Here is a 19,337-nt window from a genome sequence, read left to right as displayed (position 1 = left end):
ATGTCGACAGAGAGAGCGAGGGAGGGTAGCGAGATGTCACTTAGTTTGACATGTATTTCCTGTGGTAAGAGTGATCGCTACTCTCAGCGTCGCCGGCGAGGAACAGACTGATGCCGTCGATGTGGACATCCATCCACACGAGCACACGCATGCAAACACACACATACACATACCCCCCCTCCCCCCCACCCACCACTACCACCACACACACACACACACACACACACACACACACACACACACACACACACACACACACACACACACCGCATACACACCGCATACACACCGCATACACACATACCCCCCTCCCCCACCCACCACCACCACACACACACACACACACACACACACACACACACACACACACACACACACACACACACACACACACACACACACACACACACACGCACACTGAATGGTTGGTCTTACCAGTCTACACTATAGTGAGACAGAGAGTCACAATGCTAGAGGGTGAAAACAGCCTGACTGTGATGAACACACACTGAGTAATGTGGTGTTTCTCTTGTATGGTAAACAAGAGGACAATCCATCAATTCCTGTCACTGCAGTAAACAGGCACATGTATTATAGAGTACAGTAGTAAACATCACACCACCCACAGGGCTGAGTGATTATAACCATCACACCACCCTTAGGGCTGAGTGATTATAACCATCACACCACCCACGGGGCTGAGTGATTATAACCATCACACCACCCACAGGGCTGAGTGATTGTAACCATCACACCACCCACAGGACTGAGTGATTATAACCAGCACACCACCCACAGGGCTGAGTGATTATAACCATCACACCACCCACGGGGCTGAGTGATTATAACCAGCACACCACCCACAGGGCTGAGTGATTATAACCATCACACCACCCACAGGGCTGAGTGATTAAAACCATCACACCACCCACAGGGCTGAGTGATTATAACCATCACACCACCCACAGGGCTGAGTGATTATAACCATCACACCACCCACAGGGCTGAGTGATTATAACCATCACACCACCCACAGGGCTGAGTGATTATAACCATCACACCACCCACGGGGCTGAGTGATTATAACCAGCACACCACCCACAGGGCTGAGTGATTATAACCATCACACCACCCACAGGGCTGAGTGATTAAAACCATCACACCACCCACAGGGCTGAGTGATTATAACCATCACACCACCCACAGGGCTGAGTGATTGTAACATGTTTTATAGAGTACAGTAGTAACCATCCTACCACCCACAGGGCTGAGTGATTATAACCATCACACCACCCACAGGGCTGAATGATAATAACCATCACACCACCCACAGGGCTGAGTGATTATAACCATCACACCACCCACAGAGCTGAGTGATTGTAACCATCACACCACCCACAGGGCTGAGTGATTATAACCATCACACCACCCACAGGGCTGAGTGATTATAACCATCACACCACCCACAGGGCTGAGTGATTATAACCATCACACCACCCACAGTGCTGAGTGATTATAACCATCACACCACCCACATGGCTGAGTGATTGTAACCATCACACCACCCACAGGGCTGAGTGATTATAACCATCACACCACCCACAGGGCTGAGTGATTATAACCATCACACCACCCACAGGGCTGAGTGATTATAACCATCACACCACCCACAGGACTGAGTGATTATAACCATCACACCACCCACAGGGCTGAGTGATTATAACCATCACACCACCCACAGGACTGATTGATTATAACCATCACACCACCCACAGGGCTGAGTGATTATAACCATCACACCACCCACAGGGCTGAGTGATTATAACCATCACACCACCCACAGGGCTGAGTGATTATAACATAGGCAAACTCATGTCCCAAATGGCACCCTATTCCCTATATAGTGCACTTATTTTGACCAGGGCCCATAGGGTAGTGCACTGTGTAGGGAATAGGGTGCAATTTGGGACGCGGGAATAATGATGTGAAAATTAGTTAAAGCATGACAGCTCATCATCACCATCATCATCATCATCATCACACAAGTGGATGATGGATCCTATAGGACATTATATGGATGTTATTCTATGGAGATAATGATCCATGTTAATCTATGGAGATAATGATCCATGTTAATCTATGGAGATAATGATCCATGTTATTCTATGGAGATAATGATCCATGTTATTCTATGGAGATAATGATCCATGTTATTCTATGGAGATAATGATCCATGTCATTCTATGGAGATAATGATCCATGTTAATCTATGGAGATAATGATCCATGCTATTCTATGGAGATAATGATCCATGTTATTCTATGGAGATAATGATCCATGTTAATCAATGGAGATAATGATCCATGTTATTCTATGGAGATAATGATCCATGTTATTCTATGGAGATAATGATCCATGTTATTCTATGGAGATAATGATCCATGTTATTCTATGGAGATAATGATCCATGCTATTCTATGGAGATAATGATCTATGTTATTCTATGGAGATAATGATCCATGTTATTCTATGGAGATAATGATCCATGTTATTCTATGTAGATAATTATCCATTATCTATGGAGATAATGATCCATGTTACTCTATGGAGATAATGATCCATGTTACTCTATGGAGATAATGATCCATGTTATTCTATGGAGATAATGATCCATGTTATTCTATGGAGATAATGATCCATGCTATTCTATGGAGATAATGATCCATGTTATTCTATGGAGATAATGATCCATGTTAATCAATGGAGATAATGATCCATGTTATTCTATGGAGATAATGATCCATGTTACTCTATGGAGATAATGATCCATGTTACTCTATGGAGATAATGATCCATGTTATTCTATGGAGATAATGATCCATGTTATTCTATGGAGATAATGACCCATGTAATTCTATGGAGATAATGATCCATTATCTATGGAGATAATGATCCATGTTATTCTATGGGGATAATGACCCATGTAATTCTATGGAGAAAATGATCCATGTTATTCTACGGAGATAATGATCCATTATCTATGGAGATAATGATCCATGTTATTCTGTGGAGATAATGATCCATGTTATTTCGTGGAGATAATGATCCATGTTATTCTGTGGAGATAATGATCCATTATCTATGGAGATAATGATCCATGTTCTAAGATTCCATCCCTTTTTGACCCAGCTGGACGAAGAGGGGCCATAGCGTTAACATGACTTGAATTCTTGTACACTGTTTTACAGTGTAAAGAAAGAAAGTTTTGCGTGAGGACTCACTTGCTTATTTTGCCCGTGTCTGTCTATCCTTTCTCTGTTATTTCCTAGAGTCTCCTACAGTATATTGTAGCAGGTAAAGTGGGGGGGGTAGCGGTTCAATCTACTCTCAGGGAAGTGATGTACTGGTTGGCAGGGTGGAGAGAGGTTATGTGATGGGTAGTCCTCATCCTTTACAGACACAGACTCTGTGTTAAGGTCAACAGACAGCCCTACTGCTGAGGTGTGTGTGTGTGTGTGTGTGTGTGTGTGTGTGTGTGTGTGTGTGTGTGTGTGTGTGTGTGTGTGTGTGTGTGTGTGTGTGTGTGTGTGTGTGTGTGTGTGTGTGTGTGTGTGTGTGAATGAGTGTGTGGCACCTGAGGGCCTGACCTGCTGGCCATGTAGGGAGGGAGGGAGACCTCGCCTGCATGCCAAATGGCAACCTATTCCCTATGAGAGCCCTGGTTAAAAGTAGTGCACTACAAAGGGAATAGGGTCCCATTTGGGACGCAGTGACAGTGCACTTGGAAAGTATTCAGAACCCTTGACTTTTTGCACATTATTCCACTTATAAGAATTCAGACTGTTTTCTATTAGACTAGAAATTGAGCTCAGGTGCATCCTGTTTCCATTGATTATCCTTGAGATGTTTCTACAACTTGATTGGAGTCCACCTGTGGTAAATTCAATTGATTGGACATGATTTGAAAAGGTACACACCTGTCTATATAAGGTCCCACAGTTGACAGTGCATGTCAGAGCAAAAACCAAGCAATGAGGTCAAAGGAATTGTCCTTAGAACTCTGAGACAGGATTGTGTCGATGCACAGATCTGGGGAAGGGTACCAAAACATTTCTGCAGCATTGAAGGTCCTCAAGAACACAGCGGCCAAACTGAGCAATCGGGGGAGAAGGGCCTTGGTCAGAGAGGTGAACAAAAACCAGATGCTCACTCTGACAGAGCTTCAGAGTTTCTCTGTGGAGATGGGAGAATCTTCCAGAAGGACAACCATTTCTGCAGAACTCCACCAATTAGGCCTTTCTGGTAGAGTGGCCAGACGGAAGCCACTCCTCAGTAAAAGGCACATGACAGCCCGCTTGTAGTTTGCCAAAAGGCACCTAAAGGACTCAGACCATAAGAAACAAGATTCTCTGGTATGATGAAACCAAGATTGCCAAGAGTCACGTCTGGAAGAAACCTTGCTCCATCCCTACGGTGAAGCATAGTGGTGGCAGCATCATGCTCTGGAGTAAACCTGGCACCATCCCTATGGTGAAGCATGGTGGTGGCAGCATCCCTACGATGAAGCATGGTGGTGGCAGCATCCCTACGGTGAAGCATGGTGGTGGCAGCATCCCTACGGTGAAGCATGGTGGTGGCACCATCCCTACAGTGAAGCATGGTGGTGGCAGCATCATGCTCTGGGGATGTTTTTCAGCGGCAGGGACTGGGAGACTAGTTAGGATCAAGGGAAAGATGAATGGAGCAAAGTACAGTGAGATACTTGATGAAAACCTGCTCCAGAGCGCTCAGGACCTCAGACAGGGGCGAAGGTTCACCTTTCAAAAGCACAATGACCCTAAGCACACAGCCAAGACATCGCAGGAGTGGCTTTGGGACAAGTTTCTGATTGTCCTTCAGAGGACCAGCCAGAGCCCGGATTCGAACATCTCTAGAGAAACCTGAAAATAGCTGTGCAGCGATGCTCCCCATCAAACCTGACAGAGCTTAAGAGGATCTGCAGAGAAGAATGAGTGAAACTCCCCAAATACAGGTGTGCCAAGCTTGTAGAGTCATACTCAAGAAGACACAAGGTTGTAATCGCTGCCAAAGGTGCTTCAACAAAGTACTGAGTAAAGGGTCTGAATACTTATGTAAATGTGATATTTCAGTTCTTTATTTTTATTAAGTTAACAAAAATGTCTAAAAACCTGTTTTTGATTTGTCATTATGGGGTATTGGATGTCATTATGGGGTATTGTGATGTCATTATGGGGTATTGTGATGTCATTATGGGGTATTGTGTGTAGATTGATGAGGGGGGAGAAAACCAATTGAATCCATTTTATAATAAGGCTGTAACCCAACAACATGTGGAACAAGGGAAGGGGTCTGAATACATTCCGAAGGGACTGTCTACAGTACAGTAGTGACTCCTCCGTCGGTTAAACATATTTTCTTAGGATGGTGCTGGACCATCAGACAGAGAAAGGAAAGTTGACAGTTTGATGGAAAAGGTTCAAATCCAGGCTTGTCACATGATGGTTCAAAACACAGGGCCCTGTGTAGCCGGAGGGCCTGTCTGTTTCTATGGTTCAAAACACAGGGCCCTGTGTAGCCGGAGGGCCTGTCTGTTTCTATGGTTCAAAACACAGGGCCCTGTGTAGCCGGAGGGCCTGTCTGTTTCTATGGTTCAAAACACAGGGCCCTGTGTAGCCGGAGGGCCTGTCTGTTTCTATGGTTCACATTGATTGGTGGTAGCTTGAGGCCTGTCTGTTTCTATGGTTCATATTGATTGGTGGTAGCCGGAGGGCCTGTCTGTTTCTATGGTTCATATTGATTGGTGGTAGCCGGAGGGCCTGCCTGTTTCTATGGTTCATATTGATTGGTGGTAGCCGGAGGGCCTGTCTGTTTCTATGGTTCACATTGATTGGTGGTAGCCGGAGGGCCTGTCTGTTTCTATGGTTCATATTGGTTGGTGGTAGCTGGAGGGCCTGTCTGTTTCTATGGTTCATATTGATTGGTGGTAGCCGGAGGGCCTGTCTGTTTCTATGGTTCACATTGATTGGTGGTAGCCGAAGGGCCTGTCTGTTTCTATGGTTCATATTGATTGGTGGTAGCCGGAGGGCCTGTCTGTTTCTATGGTTCACATTGGTTGGTGGTAGCTGGAGGGCCTGTCTGTTTCTATGGTTCACATTGATTGGTGGTAGCCGGAGGGCCAGTCTGTTTCTATGGTTCATATTGGTTGGTGGTAGCTGGAGGGCCTGTCTGTTTCTATGGTTCATATTGATTGGTGGTAGCCGGAGGGCCAGTCTGTTTCTATGGTTCACATTGATTGGTGGTAGCCGAAGGGCCTGTCTGTTTCTATGGTTCATATTGATTGGTGGTAGCCGGAGGGCCTGTCTGTTTCTATGGTTCATATTGATTGGTGGTAGCCGGAGGGCCTGTCTGTTTCTATGGTTCACATTGATTGGTGGTAGCCGGAGGGCCAGTCTGTTTCTATGGTTCATATTGATTGGTGGTAGCCGGAGGGCCTGTCTGTTTCTATGGTTCATATTGATTGGTGGTAGCCGAAGGGCCTGTCTGTTTCTATGGTTCATATTGATTGGTGGTAGCCGAAGGGCCTGTCTGTTTCTATGGTTCATATTGATTGGTGGTAGCCGAAGGGCCAGTCAGTTTCTGTTCCTTGTGGTATTTTGATGCCTAACATTGGCATGGAGGAAAGATGGAGTCAAACTATATTTCCCTTTAGGATACAGTAGGCCACTGAGAAGTGTCCTCCATCACACCCTTTAGGTTACAGTAGGCCACTGAGAAGTGTCCTCTGTCCCACCCTTTAGGATACAGTAGGCCACTGAGAAGTGTCCTCCATCACACCCTTTAGGTTACAGTAGGCCACTGAGAAGTGTCCTCCATCACACCCTTTAGGTTACAGTAGGCCACTGAGAAGTGTCCTCCATCACACCCTTTAGGTTACAGTAGGCCACTGAGAAGTGTCCTCCATCACACCCTTTAGGTTACAGTAGGCCACTGAGAAGTGTCCTCTGTCCCACCCTTTAGGTTACAGTAGGCCACTGAGACGTGTCCTCCATCACACCCTTTAGGTTACAGTAGGCCACTGAGAAGTGTCCTCTGTCCCACTCTAATTATGTAAAGATTGTTGCCTAGCTAATTCTCTGCCAACGGTTAAGCTTCTGGTCGAGCGGTTGGCGCCGGAACGACGGGGAAAAGAGCAGAACAGGCGGTTATATTCTGCCACGCGAACACGCCAGGGTTTTAGTCTAATCAGGCACTGGGCCTCAGCTGTAGTAACACCTCCTTAGGCTGCATCTAAAGCTGGCTGCAATATGCACACACACACACACACACACACACACACACACACACACACACACACACACACACACACACACACACACACACACACACACACACACACACACACACACACACACACACACACACACACACACACACACACACACACACACACACACACACACACACACACACACACACACACACACACACACACACACACACACACACACACACACACACACACACACACACAATACGCTCATGCTCCAATTCTGCCTGCCTTGTGTTTGGTGAAAGTTTCAACAGCCACAATGAGACATTTACATAACTGAAGAGCATTGTTACCATGTAGAGTAGAGTTACCATGTAGAGTAGAGTTACCATGTAGAGTAGAGTTACCATGTAGAGTAGAGTTACCATGTAGAGTAGAGTTACCATGTAGAGTAGAGTTACCATGTAGAGCATTGTTACCATGTAGAGTAGAGTTACCATGTAGAGTAGAGTTACCATGTAGAGTAGAGTTACCATGTAGAGTAGAGTTACCATGTAGAGCATTGTTACCATGTAGAGTAGAGTTACCATGTAGAGTAGAGTTACCATGTAGAGTAGAGTTACCTTGTAGCCTCTACCTATACCAAGCCATGTAGCCTCCAGCTCTGGTTCTTCTGCAGACAGTACATCTCTGAGGGGAGAACCAGGCTCCTCTCCGCTCTACAACAGACAGTACATCTCTGAGAGGAGAACCAGGCTCCTCTCCTCTCTAACACAGACAGTAAATCTCTGAGGGGAGCACCAGACTCCTCTCCTCTCTACAACAGACAGTACATCTCTGAGGGGAGTACCAGGCTCCTCTCCTCTCTACAACAGACAGTACATTTCTGAGGGGAGAACCAGACTCCTCTCCTCTCTACAACAGACAGTAAATCTCTGAGGGGAGCACCAGACTCCTCTCCTCTCTACAACAGACAGTACGTCTCTGAGGGGAGTACCAGGCTCCTCTCCTCTCTACAACAGACAGTACATTTCTGAGGGGAGAACCAGGCTCCTCTCCTCTCTACAACAGACAGTAATTATCTGAGGGGAGTGCCAGGATCCTCTCCTCTCTACAGCAGACAGTAGATCTCTGAGGGGAGAACCAGGCTCCTCTACTCTCCTCTCCTCTCTACAACAGAGTGTAAATCTCTGAGGGGAGAACCAGGCTCCTCTCTACAGCAGACAGTAAATCTCTAAATGGGAGTGCCAGGCTCCTCTCCTCTCTACAGCAGACAGTAAATCTCTGAGGGGAGTACCAGGCTCCTCTACTCTCCTCTCCTCTCCTCTCTACAACAGACAGTAAATCTCTGAGGGGAGAACCAGGATCCTCTCTACAGCAGACAGTAATGTTCTGAAGGGAGTACCAGGCTCCTCTCCTCTCTACAACAGACAGTAAATCTCTGATGGGAGTACCAGGCTCCTCTCCTATCTACAGCAGACAGTAAATCTCTGATGGGAGTACCAGGCTCCTCTCCTCTCTACAACAGACAGTAAATCTCTGAGGGGAGTACCAGACTCCTCTCCTCTCTACAGCAGACAGTAAATATCTGAGGGGAGTACCAGGCTCCTCTCCTCTCTTCAACAGACAGTAAATCTCTGAGGGGAGAACCAGACTCCTCTCTACAGCAGACAGTAATTCTCTGAGGGGAGAACCAGACTCCTCTCCTCTCCTCTCTACAGCAGACAGTAAATCTCTGAGGGGAGAACCAGACTCCTCTCCTCTCTACAACAGACAGTATGTCTCTGAGGGGAGTACCAGACTCCTCTCCTCTCTACAGCAGACAGTACATCTCTGAGGGGAGTGCCAGGCTCCTCTCCTCTCCTCTATACTCCTCTCTACAGTAGACAGTAAATCTCTGAGGGGAGAACCAGACTCCTCTCCTCTCTACAACAGACAGTAAATCTCTGAGAGTGGCAGTTTCCGCCCACAGGCCTTGTAGAGGATGGCAGTTTCTGCCCGCAGGCCTTGTAGAGGATGGCAGTTTCTGCCCGCAGGCCTTGTAGAGGATGGCAGTTTCTGCCCGCAGGCCTTGTAGAGGATGGTAGTTTCTGCCCGCAGGCCTTGTAGAGGATGGCAGTTTCCGCCCGAATGATGTTCTCAACAAATTTCACCCACACCTCCGGAAACCAGGACGATTTTGTCTCCTTGGAGACGTCTGCCTCAGGTCTCTCTCTTGTCAAAATGCAGGAATCTCATGATCTCCCTGTATCGATTCCGGGACATGGACTCTTTTGAAGAATGCATAGCACAAGTCAGCCAACCAGAAGCTTTCCATACACTTTGCGCTTTGGGCATCACAGATACACAACAGTGCAATGAAGTCATTTAGTTGGACAACAGACATGTCCCACCAACTGTCACCTTTACACTGTGCACCACGGTCCTTGATGAGGTTCAGCATCCCGTGATCAAATAAACACAGGAAGTCAGTGAGCGAATCTTCAATATTGCGCTTGGCGTGTGGTGTGAGTCCTGCAGCTTCAGTCATGACATTCTGTCCTTGTCGTCTCCCTACATGTTCACCTGGCTGCACAAGCTTCCAGACTGTTCCGTCCTTTCCCAATTCCTGTCTCTCAGGCAGTGGTGGATTTGGCACTGCAGGATTAATAACAAAAAGATATGTAATTTAAGCTTAGTTAGCCTATTTCTTAAAAAAGCCTGATTAGTTTATTATATTTCATACAATATAGATGTGAATCAGGGCTAATCTTCTCTTCATACACACAACAATTACAATATTGAGTAACATCACAATTGGCTTGCATACACAATACAACATGAGGACCTGCTAATAGGCTAATTATAATAGGATAACGACAATAGGCTAATGATAATAGGCTAATGACAGTAGGATAACGACAATAGGCTAATGATAATAGGCTAATGATAATAGGCTAATGATAATAGGCTAATGACAGTAGGATAACGACAATAGGCTAATGATAATAGGCTAATGATAATAGGCTAATGACAATAGGCTAATGATAATAGGCTAATGAAAATAGGCTAATGATAATAGGCTAATGACAGTAGGATAATGACAATAGGCTAATGATAATAGGCTAATGACAATAGGCTAATGACAATAGGCTAATGATAATAGGCTAATGATAATAGGCTAATGACAATAGGCTAATGACAATAGGCTAATGACAATAGGCTAATGACAATAGGCTAATGATAATAGGCTAATTTTTATTTATTTATTTTATTTTATTTCACCTTTATTTAAGGCTATTGACAATAGGCTAATGATAATAGCGATAATAATAGCCTAATAATATATAATAATTAGGCATACAACAACCATGGTAAGCCGATAATAGCCTAATGCCAGTGTTAGGCTAATTATAGATAGTAATAGCGGTGACAGGCCACCAATGATGATAATAAGAATATTCTCTTAATAACAACATTTGGCTAATAATAAAAACGAATAAAAGAACAATAGTATTCGATTCTGATGTAATTTTTCTAATTGTATTCTATTGCACCTGTATGTGTCGGAGGCTATTGGTCAACGCTTTTCTTGTAAACTAGTTTGCTGTAAGTCAAACCAACGATATTGAGCAATCTTTTGTCCTATAGGGTAAATAAAAATTTAAAAATCTGAAGAAGACGCAAGTCCTACCTGGAACATCAGCAGACGCAGACGTCTTGAAGTGAATGAGTCCCAGACGCAGATGTCTTGAAGTGAATGTGTCCCAGACGCAGTCTGTTGAAGTGAATGTGTCCCAGACGCAGTCTGTTGTAGTGAATGTGTCCCAGACGCAGTCTGTTGTAGTGAATGTGTCCCAGACGCAGACGTGTTGAAGTGAATGTGTCCCAGACGCAGTCTGTTGAAGTGAATGTGATCCAGACGCAGTCTGTTGAAGTGAATGTGTCCCAGACGCAGACTGTTGAAGTGAATGTGTCCCAGACGCAGTCTGTTGAAGTGAATGTGTCCCAGACGCAGTCTGTTGAAGTGAATGTGTCCCAGACGCAGTCTGTTGAAGTGAATGTGTCCCAGACGCAGACGTCTTGAAGTGAATGTGTCCCAGACGCAGACGTCTTGAAGTGAATGTGTCCCAGACGCAGTCTGTTGAAGTGAATGTGTCCCAGACGCAGACGTCTTGAAGTGAATGTGTCCCAGACGCAGACGTCTTGAAGTGAATGTGTCCCAGACGCAGTCTGTTGTGCCGGGGCTTCTCTGTGTCACTGTCAGAGTCAGGGACATCGGATGAGTTGTCCCTGCATCAGACTGAATGCCTCCCTCAGACTCTTCCGTATCCTGGAGCATGGCTAAAGCCTGCAGGGCGGTCAGCTTTCCTGACATAGCTAGACACCAGTTCGTTTTGATCAGACTACCTATCTGTTGTGTTTTATTCTATTGTTTTAATGCTTCTATTGTATTCTATTGTGTTTCTATTCTGTTCTATCATAATCTGTTCCAATTCTAACTTCTATTTTACAACTCTATTCTATTGATTCTGTATTCTAGAATCCAAAGGCTAATTTCCTTCGTGCTCATTTGAAAGCAAGTAAACAACAACAGTTGCTAAGCGACATCCAATGCCGGAAACACAAGGCGGGAAAAAGACCTAAGGAATAGCAAGCAACACAAACAACGTCTTTGCGGAAGCCTACTGTGGGTGAAACTTGCCTGCGGTCATTTTGACCAGCATGGCCCTTTTGAGGTGCAAATTTCTCAGTAAGTTTTTTTGTCTTTTACGATATTGATCTCAATGTGCTGCTAGGCTGTAAAATAAAATACACATATTTAGGAAAAGTCCGGGAAAGGTGGTTTCAAGGTTTTTATTGAAATGAAGTCATTTCAAATGACGACATTGAAAAAGGTCAGATTGACCGTCTTGCCAGTTCCAATGTTAAATAAAGGAGAAATTAAAACCCACTGTTTTCCCTCAGTGCGGCCTACTGCCCACTCTACTTCACAGCATTGATGCCAACTGCAACGCACACTGAGTAGTCTGCTACACGCTTCTCCTCGCTACACCTCCCCGGATATATGCGAGCCCTAAGTCCGTTCCTCATCTCCCCTCGCTGCGCACGCACGCCACGCTCCGATGATGGATGAGTCGAGACCCGGCCAGTGTCGTCACGGTAATTTGATTGATGGGTTAGTGGCAGTGTGAGGGGTGAGCGTTAGGAGGGGATCTGTATGGAAATAAATGCTGCAGATATGGCTGGTCATTAAAGGTGCTGTTGAGAAGGCGGTGTCCCTGTAATGAGGGATAGGAGGACTACAGGCGGCGTTGTGAGGTATTTGTGTGTGTGTGTGTGTGTGTGTGTGTGTGTGTGTGTGTGTGTGTGTGTGTGTGTGTGTGTGTGTGTGTATGGAGATATTGGGCAATGCCCTTGGATAATGACAGTGGAAATGAATGGGGAGTAATTAAAGTGGGATGACGAAGATCATGATGATGATGATGATGAAGGACGAGGAGGAGGAGGGTGAACCCAAGGTTAACAGGAAGGGAAGGTGGGAAAGTTTTCAAGATAACAAAGATAATTGTCTGAAGGAGAGGAGAGGACACCGGCTGAATACTGTTTTCAATAGCTAACGTTGTCAACGTCCCAAATGGCTCCCTATTCCCAACATAGGGCACTACTTTTGAACAGAGCTCTATGGGCCGTAGTGCACTTCATAGGGCAAAGTGAGCCATTTGGGACATCAGCATTGTTGCTGTTCTGTAAATAAGGTCAGGCATGATGTCTCCTCTCTTCTTGGAAGCAGACAAGCTGCCAAATGGTTCAGACACTGCAAAGTGTTTTGAATGGCAGCTCTCAAACTGGCACGTAGTATGAGGAGCTCTTTAGAAGGTGAGTGGTGATGACAGTATTAACTCTTTAGGTGTTAGTAGTGATGACAGTATTAACTCTTTAGAAGGTGTTAGTGGTGATGACAGTACTAACTCTTTAGAAGGTGTCTGTAGTGATGACTTAACTCTTTAGAAGGTGTCTGTAGTGATGACAGTATTAACTCTTTAGAAGGTGTTAGTAGTGATGACAGTATTAACTCTTTAGAAGGTGTCTGTAGTGATGACAGTACTAACTCTTTAGAAGGTGTTTGTAGTGATGACAGTATTAACTCTTTAGAAGGTGTCTGTAGTGATGACAGTACTAACTCTTTAGAAGGTGTCTGTAGTGATGACAGTATTAACTCTTTAGAAGGTGTCTGTAGTGATGACAGTATTAACTCTTTAGAAGGTGTTTGTAGTGATGACAGTATTAACTCTTTAGAAGGTGTCTGTAGTGATGACAGTACTAACTCTTTAGAAGGTGTCTGTAGTGATGACATTATTAACTCTTTAGAAGGTGTGTGTAGTGATGACAGTATTAACTCTTTAGAAGGTGTTAGTAGTGATGACAGTATTAACTCTTTAGAAGGTGTTAGTAGTGATGACAGTATTAACTCTTTAGAAGGTGTTAGTAGTGATGACAGTATTAACTCTCTAGGTGTTAGTAGTGATGACAGTATTAACTCTTTAGAAGGTGTCAGTAGTGATGACAGTATTAACTCTTTAGAAGGTGTTAGTAGTGATGACAGTATTAACTCTTTAGAAGGTGTTAGTAGTGATGACAGTACTAACTCTTTAGATGTTTGTAGTGATGACAGTACTAACTCTTTAGAAGGTGTTAGTAGTGATGACAGTACTAACTCTTTAGATGTCTGTAGTGATGACAGTATAAACTCTTTAGAAGGTGTTAGTAGTGATGACAGTACTAACTCTTTAGATGTTTGTAGTGATGACAGTATTAACTCTTTAGAAGGTGTTAGTAGTGATGACAGTATTAACTCTTTAGAAGGTGTTAGTAGTGATGACAGTACTAACTCTCTAGTGATGACAGTATTAACTCTTTAGAAGGTGTTAGTAGTGATGACAGTATTAACTCTTTAGGTGTTAGTAGTGATGACAGTATTAACTCTTTAGAAGGTGTTTGTAGTGATGACAGTATTAACTCTTTAGAAGGTGTTTGTAGTGATGACAGTATTAACTCTTTAGAAGGTGTTTGTAGTGATGACAGTATTAACTCTTTAGGTGTTAGTAGTGATGACAGTATTAACTCTTTAGAAGGTGTTAGTAGTGATGACAGTATTAACTCTTTAGAAGGTGTCTGTAGTGATGACAGTATTAACTCTTTAGAAGGTGTTTGTAGTGATGACAGTATTAACTCTTTAGAAGGTGTTTTATAGTGATGACAGTATTAACTCTTTAGGTGTTAGCAGTGATGACAGTATTAGCTCTTTAGAAGGTGTTTGTAGTGATGACAGTATTAACTCTTTAGAAGGTGTCTGTAGTGATGACAGTATTAACTCTTTAGAAGGTGTCTGTAGTGATGACAGTATTAACTCTTTAGGTGTCTGTAGTGATGACAGTATTAACTCTTTAGAAGGTGTTTGTAGTGATGACAGTATTAACTCTTTAGGTGTTAGCAGTGATGACAGTATTAGCTCTTTAGAAGGTGTCTGTAGTGATGACAGTATTAACTCTTTAGAAGGTGTTTTATAGTGATGACAGTATTAACTCTTTAGAAGGTGTCTGTAGTGATGACAGTATTAGTGGGAAACAGCAGCAGTCTACTCCACATGTCAGTATCAAGGTTAATCAATAGATAGACATACTAAAGGACAACGTGGGCTATATCCTCAGACTTGATGGGTAAGTAGACAGGTTGTCGTGAGTTATTTCATCTTAATGTAGGGTTAGGTAATGAGGATACAGCTAGTGGAGAGAACATGTTGTATATCTCTGACTGCTGGACACAGTGTTTCTTTTGGAAACAGTAACGCTCTGTTTCCAAGACAGTTTTCCTCTTGGGCACAATAAAGTCGATCTTATCTTCTGACATTAAGTCCCCACCACTCCTCTGTTGGACGTTAGAGAGCCTGTTGTGGCCTCACATCCCAACGAGGATGAACAGGATTCAGTCAGTCAGTAAGACTGTAACTCCCCACCACTCCTCTGTTGGACGTTAGAGAGCCTGTTGTGGCCTCACATCCCAACGAGGATGAACAGGATTCAGTCAGTCAGTAAGACTGTAACTCTACACCACTCCTCTGTTGGACGTTAGAGAGCCTGTTGTGGCCTCACATCCCAACGAGGATGAACAGGATTCAGTCAGTCAGTAAGACTGTAACTCCCCACCACTCCTCTGTTGGACGTTAGAGAGCCTGTTGTGGCCTCACATCCCAACGAGGATGAACAGGATTCAGTCAGTCAGTAAGACTGTAACTCCCCACCACTCCACTGTTGGATGTGTAGTTACAGACTACCCAGGGTTAAGGTTAGGGTTAGGGTTAAGGTTAGGGTTAGGCTAAGGTTAAGGTTAGGGTTAGGGTTAGGCTAAGGTTAAGGTTAGGGTTAGGGGGTCACTAGTGTAACTCACCACCATTCCACTGTCAGTGGTCACCTCTCTGTAGGTAAAGTTACTGACGGCCCAGGGTTAAGGTTAGGGTTGAGGTTAGGGTTAAGGTTAGGGTTAGGGTTAGGGTTAAGGTTAGGGTTAAGGTTAGGGTTAGGGTTAGGGTTAAGGTTAAGGTTAGGGTTAGGGGGTCACTAGTGTAACTCACCACCACTCCACTGTCAGTGGTCACCTCTCTGTAGGTAAAGTTACAGACGGCCCAGGCCAGGTAGTAGGTTGACATACGAGGAGTCCTGGAGAAGTGGTTGGTCACCCAGCCATCATCATCAGAGATGGAGGCCTCTACAGGCATGTTGGAGAGAGAGAGGTAGGACGCATCGTGTCTCAGGCTGACCCGGAACGTGGCCTTGTAGATGGGCTCATCAAAACACGGAAAGGCCTTTCTGGCGTGGGTGGGGGAGAACTGTGTCACCGCCATGTACCTGGAGAGAGGGGGGAGGGGGGAGAAGAGAGGGGAGGGAGAGAGAAGGGAGAGCGAGGGAGAGAAGAGCGAGAGGTGAGGGAGAGAAGAGAGAGACGGGAGGGAGAGAGAAGAGAGAGGGAGGGAGAGAAGAGAGAGAGGGGAGGGAGAGAGAAGAGAGAGGGAGGGAGAGAAGAGAGAGAGGGGAGGGATAGAGAAGAGAGAGGGAGGGAGAGAAGAGAGAGAGGGGAAGGAGAGAGAAAAGAGAGGGGAGGGAGAGAGAAGAGAGAGGGAGGGAGAGAAGAGAGAGAGGGGAGGGAGAGAGAAGAGAGAGGGAGGGAGAGAAGAGAGAGGGGAGGGATAGAAAAGAGAGAGGGATGGAGAGAAGAGAGAGAGGGGAGGGATAGAGAAGAGAGAGAGAAGGGGCAGGAGAGGGAGAGAAGAGAGAGGGGGAGGGATAGAGAAGAGAGAGAGAGGGGAGGGAGAGAGAGAGAAGAGAGAGAGGGGAGGGAGAGAGAAGAGAGAGAGGGGAGAGAGAATAGACAGAGGGGGAAGGAAAGGGAGAGAGAAGAGACAGAGGGAAAGGGAGAGAGGAGGAGGGAGAGGAAGAGAAAAGAGAGAGGGGGAGGGAGAGAGAGGGGGATGGAGAGAAGAGAGAGGAGAGAGAAAACAGATTTAGAGAATAACAGTAAAACAGAGAGATGTAGAGGAGTAGAGGGAAAGAGAGACAGAGATGGGGAGAGAGATAGAAAGAAAGAGAGGGAGGGAGAGAGGGGCGGGAAGAGTGTGAGAGAGAGGGGAGGAGGAGGGGGAGGGAGAGGGGACAGGGGGAGAGAGAGCAAAGAGTTAGTTTCACATTAGATTAGGAGATAAAAGGAACCTAATGGCCGAGAGATGTTCTGTACTTAGAAAATAGTAATTTCATCTTGACTATTGCCTTCTTGTCACCCTGGAAAACTGATGAGCTCTGAGTTCACATGAACCATGTTTTGGTTTTACCTATCACTGAAAGTGCTCCAGAATCTGTCACCGTGGAGTAAAGGCCGTACCAGGTTGGCTTTGCCCCGAGCAGAACTCGGCTGGGTGGACTGAAAGTCTGTGCTCACGTTCTCCTTTACAATGCATTTGTTTGAAAGAAAAAAAACCCAGAAAAAAGCATCAATATTAATGTTTGTCCCTCTTGAGCTGCCGTAGCAACAACATAGCCAGTACACTTCCTCAAAATAGTCCGAATGAATCTAAGAATACTCCAGACATCTGTCATTTTTTGCAGAGGAAGTCTTTGCAGAGGAAGCAATTTTACATCTAAATGTTTGACGCAGTATTTCTCAAGTGAAAAAAAATACGTATGAAAACTAGTTGTCTGTCGTTGAATGACAACAAACACTTAATTGAAAAATCCCTATTGTTGACCAATCTCTGACGAAGGGGGTAGACACCAAAATGAACAAAAACATCACAAAATGTTGTCAGAATATACAGTATTTACGAACGGTTTCAACTGGGGAGCATACAGTAAGTTTTAGTAATCGCAGGAACACGGGTGAAAAGTATTTCAAATCATTCCCAGTTGGTCGAGAGTTTTCCTGCACTGACCTACAGTACCAGTCTATAGTGTGGACACAACGACTCATTCCAGGGTTTTTCTTTATTTTTTACTATTTTCTACATTGTAGAACAACAGTGAAGACATCAACACAATGAAATAACACATGGAATAATGTAGTATTCCTAGCCTGTAAGTAAGCATTTCACTGTAAGATCTACCTGTTGTATTCAGCATTTCACTGTAAGATCTACCTGTTGTATTCGGCATTTCACTGTAAGATCTACCTGTTGTATTCAGCATTTCACTGTAAGATCTACCTGTTGTATTCAGCATTTCACTGTAAGATCTACCTGTTGTATTCAGCATTTCACTGTAAGATCTACCTGTTGTATTCAGCATTTCACTGTAAGATCTACCTGTTGTATTCGGCATTTCACTGTAAGATCTACCTGTTGTATTCAGCATTTCACTGTAAGATCTACCTGTTGTATTCAGCATTTCACTGTAAGATCTACCTGTTGTATTCAGCATTTCACTGTAAGATCTACCTGTTGTATTCAGCATTTCACTGTAAGATCTACCTGTTGTATTCAGCATTTCACTGTAAGATCTACCTGTTGTATACGGCATTTCACTGTAAGATCTACCTGTTGTATTCGGCATTTCACTGTAAGATCTACCTGTTGTATTCAGCATTTCACTGTAAGATCTACCTGTTGTATTCGGCATTTCACTGTAAGATCTACCTGTTGTATTCAGCATTTCACTGTAAGATCTACCTGTTGTATTCGGCATTTCACTGTAAGATCTACCTGTTGTATTCAGCATTTCACTGTAAGATCTACCTGTTGTATTCAGCATTTTACTGTAAGATCTACCTGTTGTATTCAGCATTTCACTGTAAGATCTACCTGTTGTATTCGGCATTTCACGGTAAGATCTACCTGTTGTATTCGGCATTTCACTGTAAGATCTACCTGTTGTATTCAGCATTTCACTGTAAGATCTACCTGTTGTATTCAGCATTTCACTGTAAGATCTACCTGTTGTATTCAGCATTTTACTGTAAGATCTACCTGTTGTATTCAGCATTTCACTGTAAGATCTACCTGTTGAATTCAGCATTTTACTGTAAGATCTACCTGTTGTATTCAGCATTTCACTGTAAGATCTACCTGTTGTATTCAGAATTTCACTGTAAGGTCTACTACACCTGTTGTATTCAGAATTTCACTGTAAGGTCTACTACACCTGTTGTATTCAGCATTTCACTGTAAGGTCTACTACACCTGTTGTATTCAGCATTTCACTGTAAGGTCTACTACACCTGTTGTATTCAGCATTTCACTGTAAGGTCTACTACACCTGTTGTATTCAGCATTTCACTGTAAGATCTACTACACCTGTTGTATTCAGCATTTCACTGTAAGGTCTACTACACCTGTTGTATTCAGAATTTCACTGTAAGGTCTACTACACCTGTTGTATTCAGAATTTCACTGTAAGGTCTACTACACCTGTTGTATTCGGCATTTCACTGTAAGATCTACTACACCTGTTGTATTCAGCATTTCACTGTAAGGTCTACTACACCTGTTGTATTCAGCATTTCACTGTAAGGTCTACTACACCTG

General features: G+C 44.3%; 1 protein-coding gene across 2 annotated transcripts in view; it reads right to left on the bottom strand.

Annotated features, from left to right (window-relative positions):
• LOC110499725 (thyrotropin-releasing hormone-degrading ectoenzyme-like) overlaps positions 1-19,337 on the bottom strand; it is a 417,686-nt gene that overhangs the window by 370,072 nt on the left and 28,277 nt on the right. For both annotated transcript variants that reach the window (XR_005038456.1, XM_036956614.1), the window contains exon 2: positions 15,903-16,176. Coding sequence is in view for 1 of the 2 variants with exons in the window: in XM_036956614.1 (XP_036812509.1) it covers positions 15,903-16,176 (274 nt within the window). In the remaining variant the exon portion in view is untranslated. The remainder of the gene's footprint in view (positions 1-15,902; positions 16,177-19,337) is intronic.

This window comes from Oncorhynchus mykiss, chromosome 21, assembly GCF_013265735.2.
Source record: "Oncorhynchus mykiss isolate Arlee chromosome 21, USDA_OmykA_1.1, whole genome shotgun sequence".
Taxonomy (NCBI): Eukaryota; Metazoa; Chordata; class Actinopteri; order Salmoniformes; family Salmonidae; genus Oncorhynchus; species Oncorhynchus mykiss.
The sequence above is the reverse complement of the archived record's forward strand: the minus strand, read 5'-3'. Positions and strand labels throughout refer to the sequence as shown.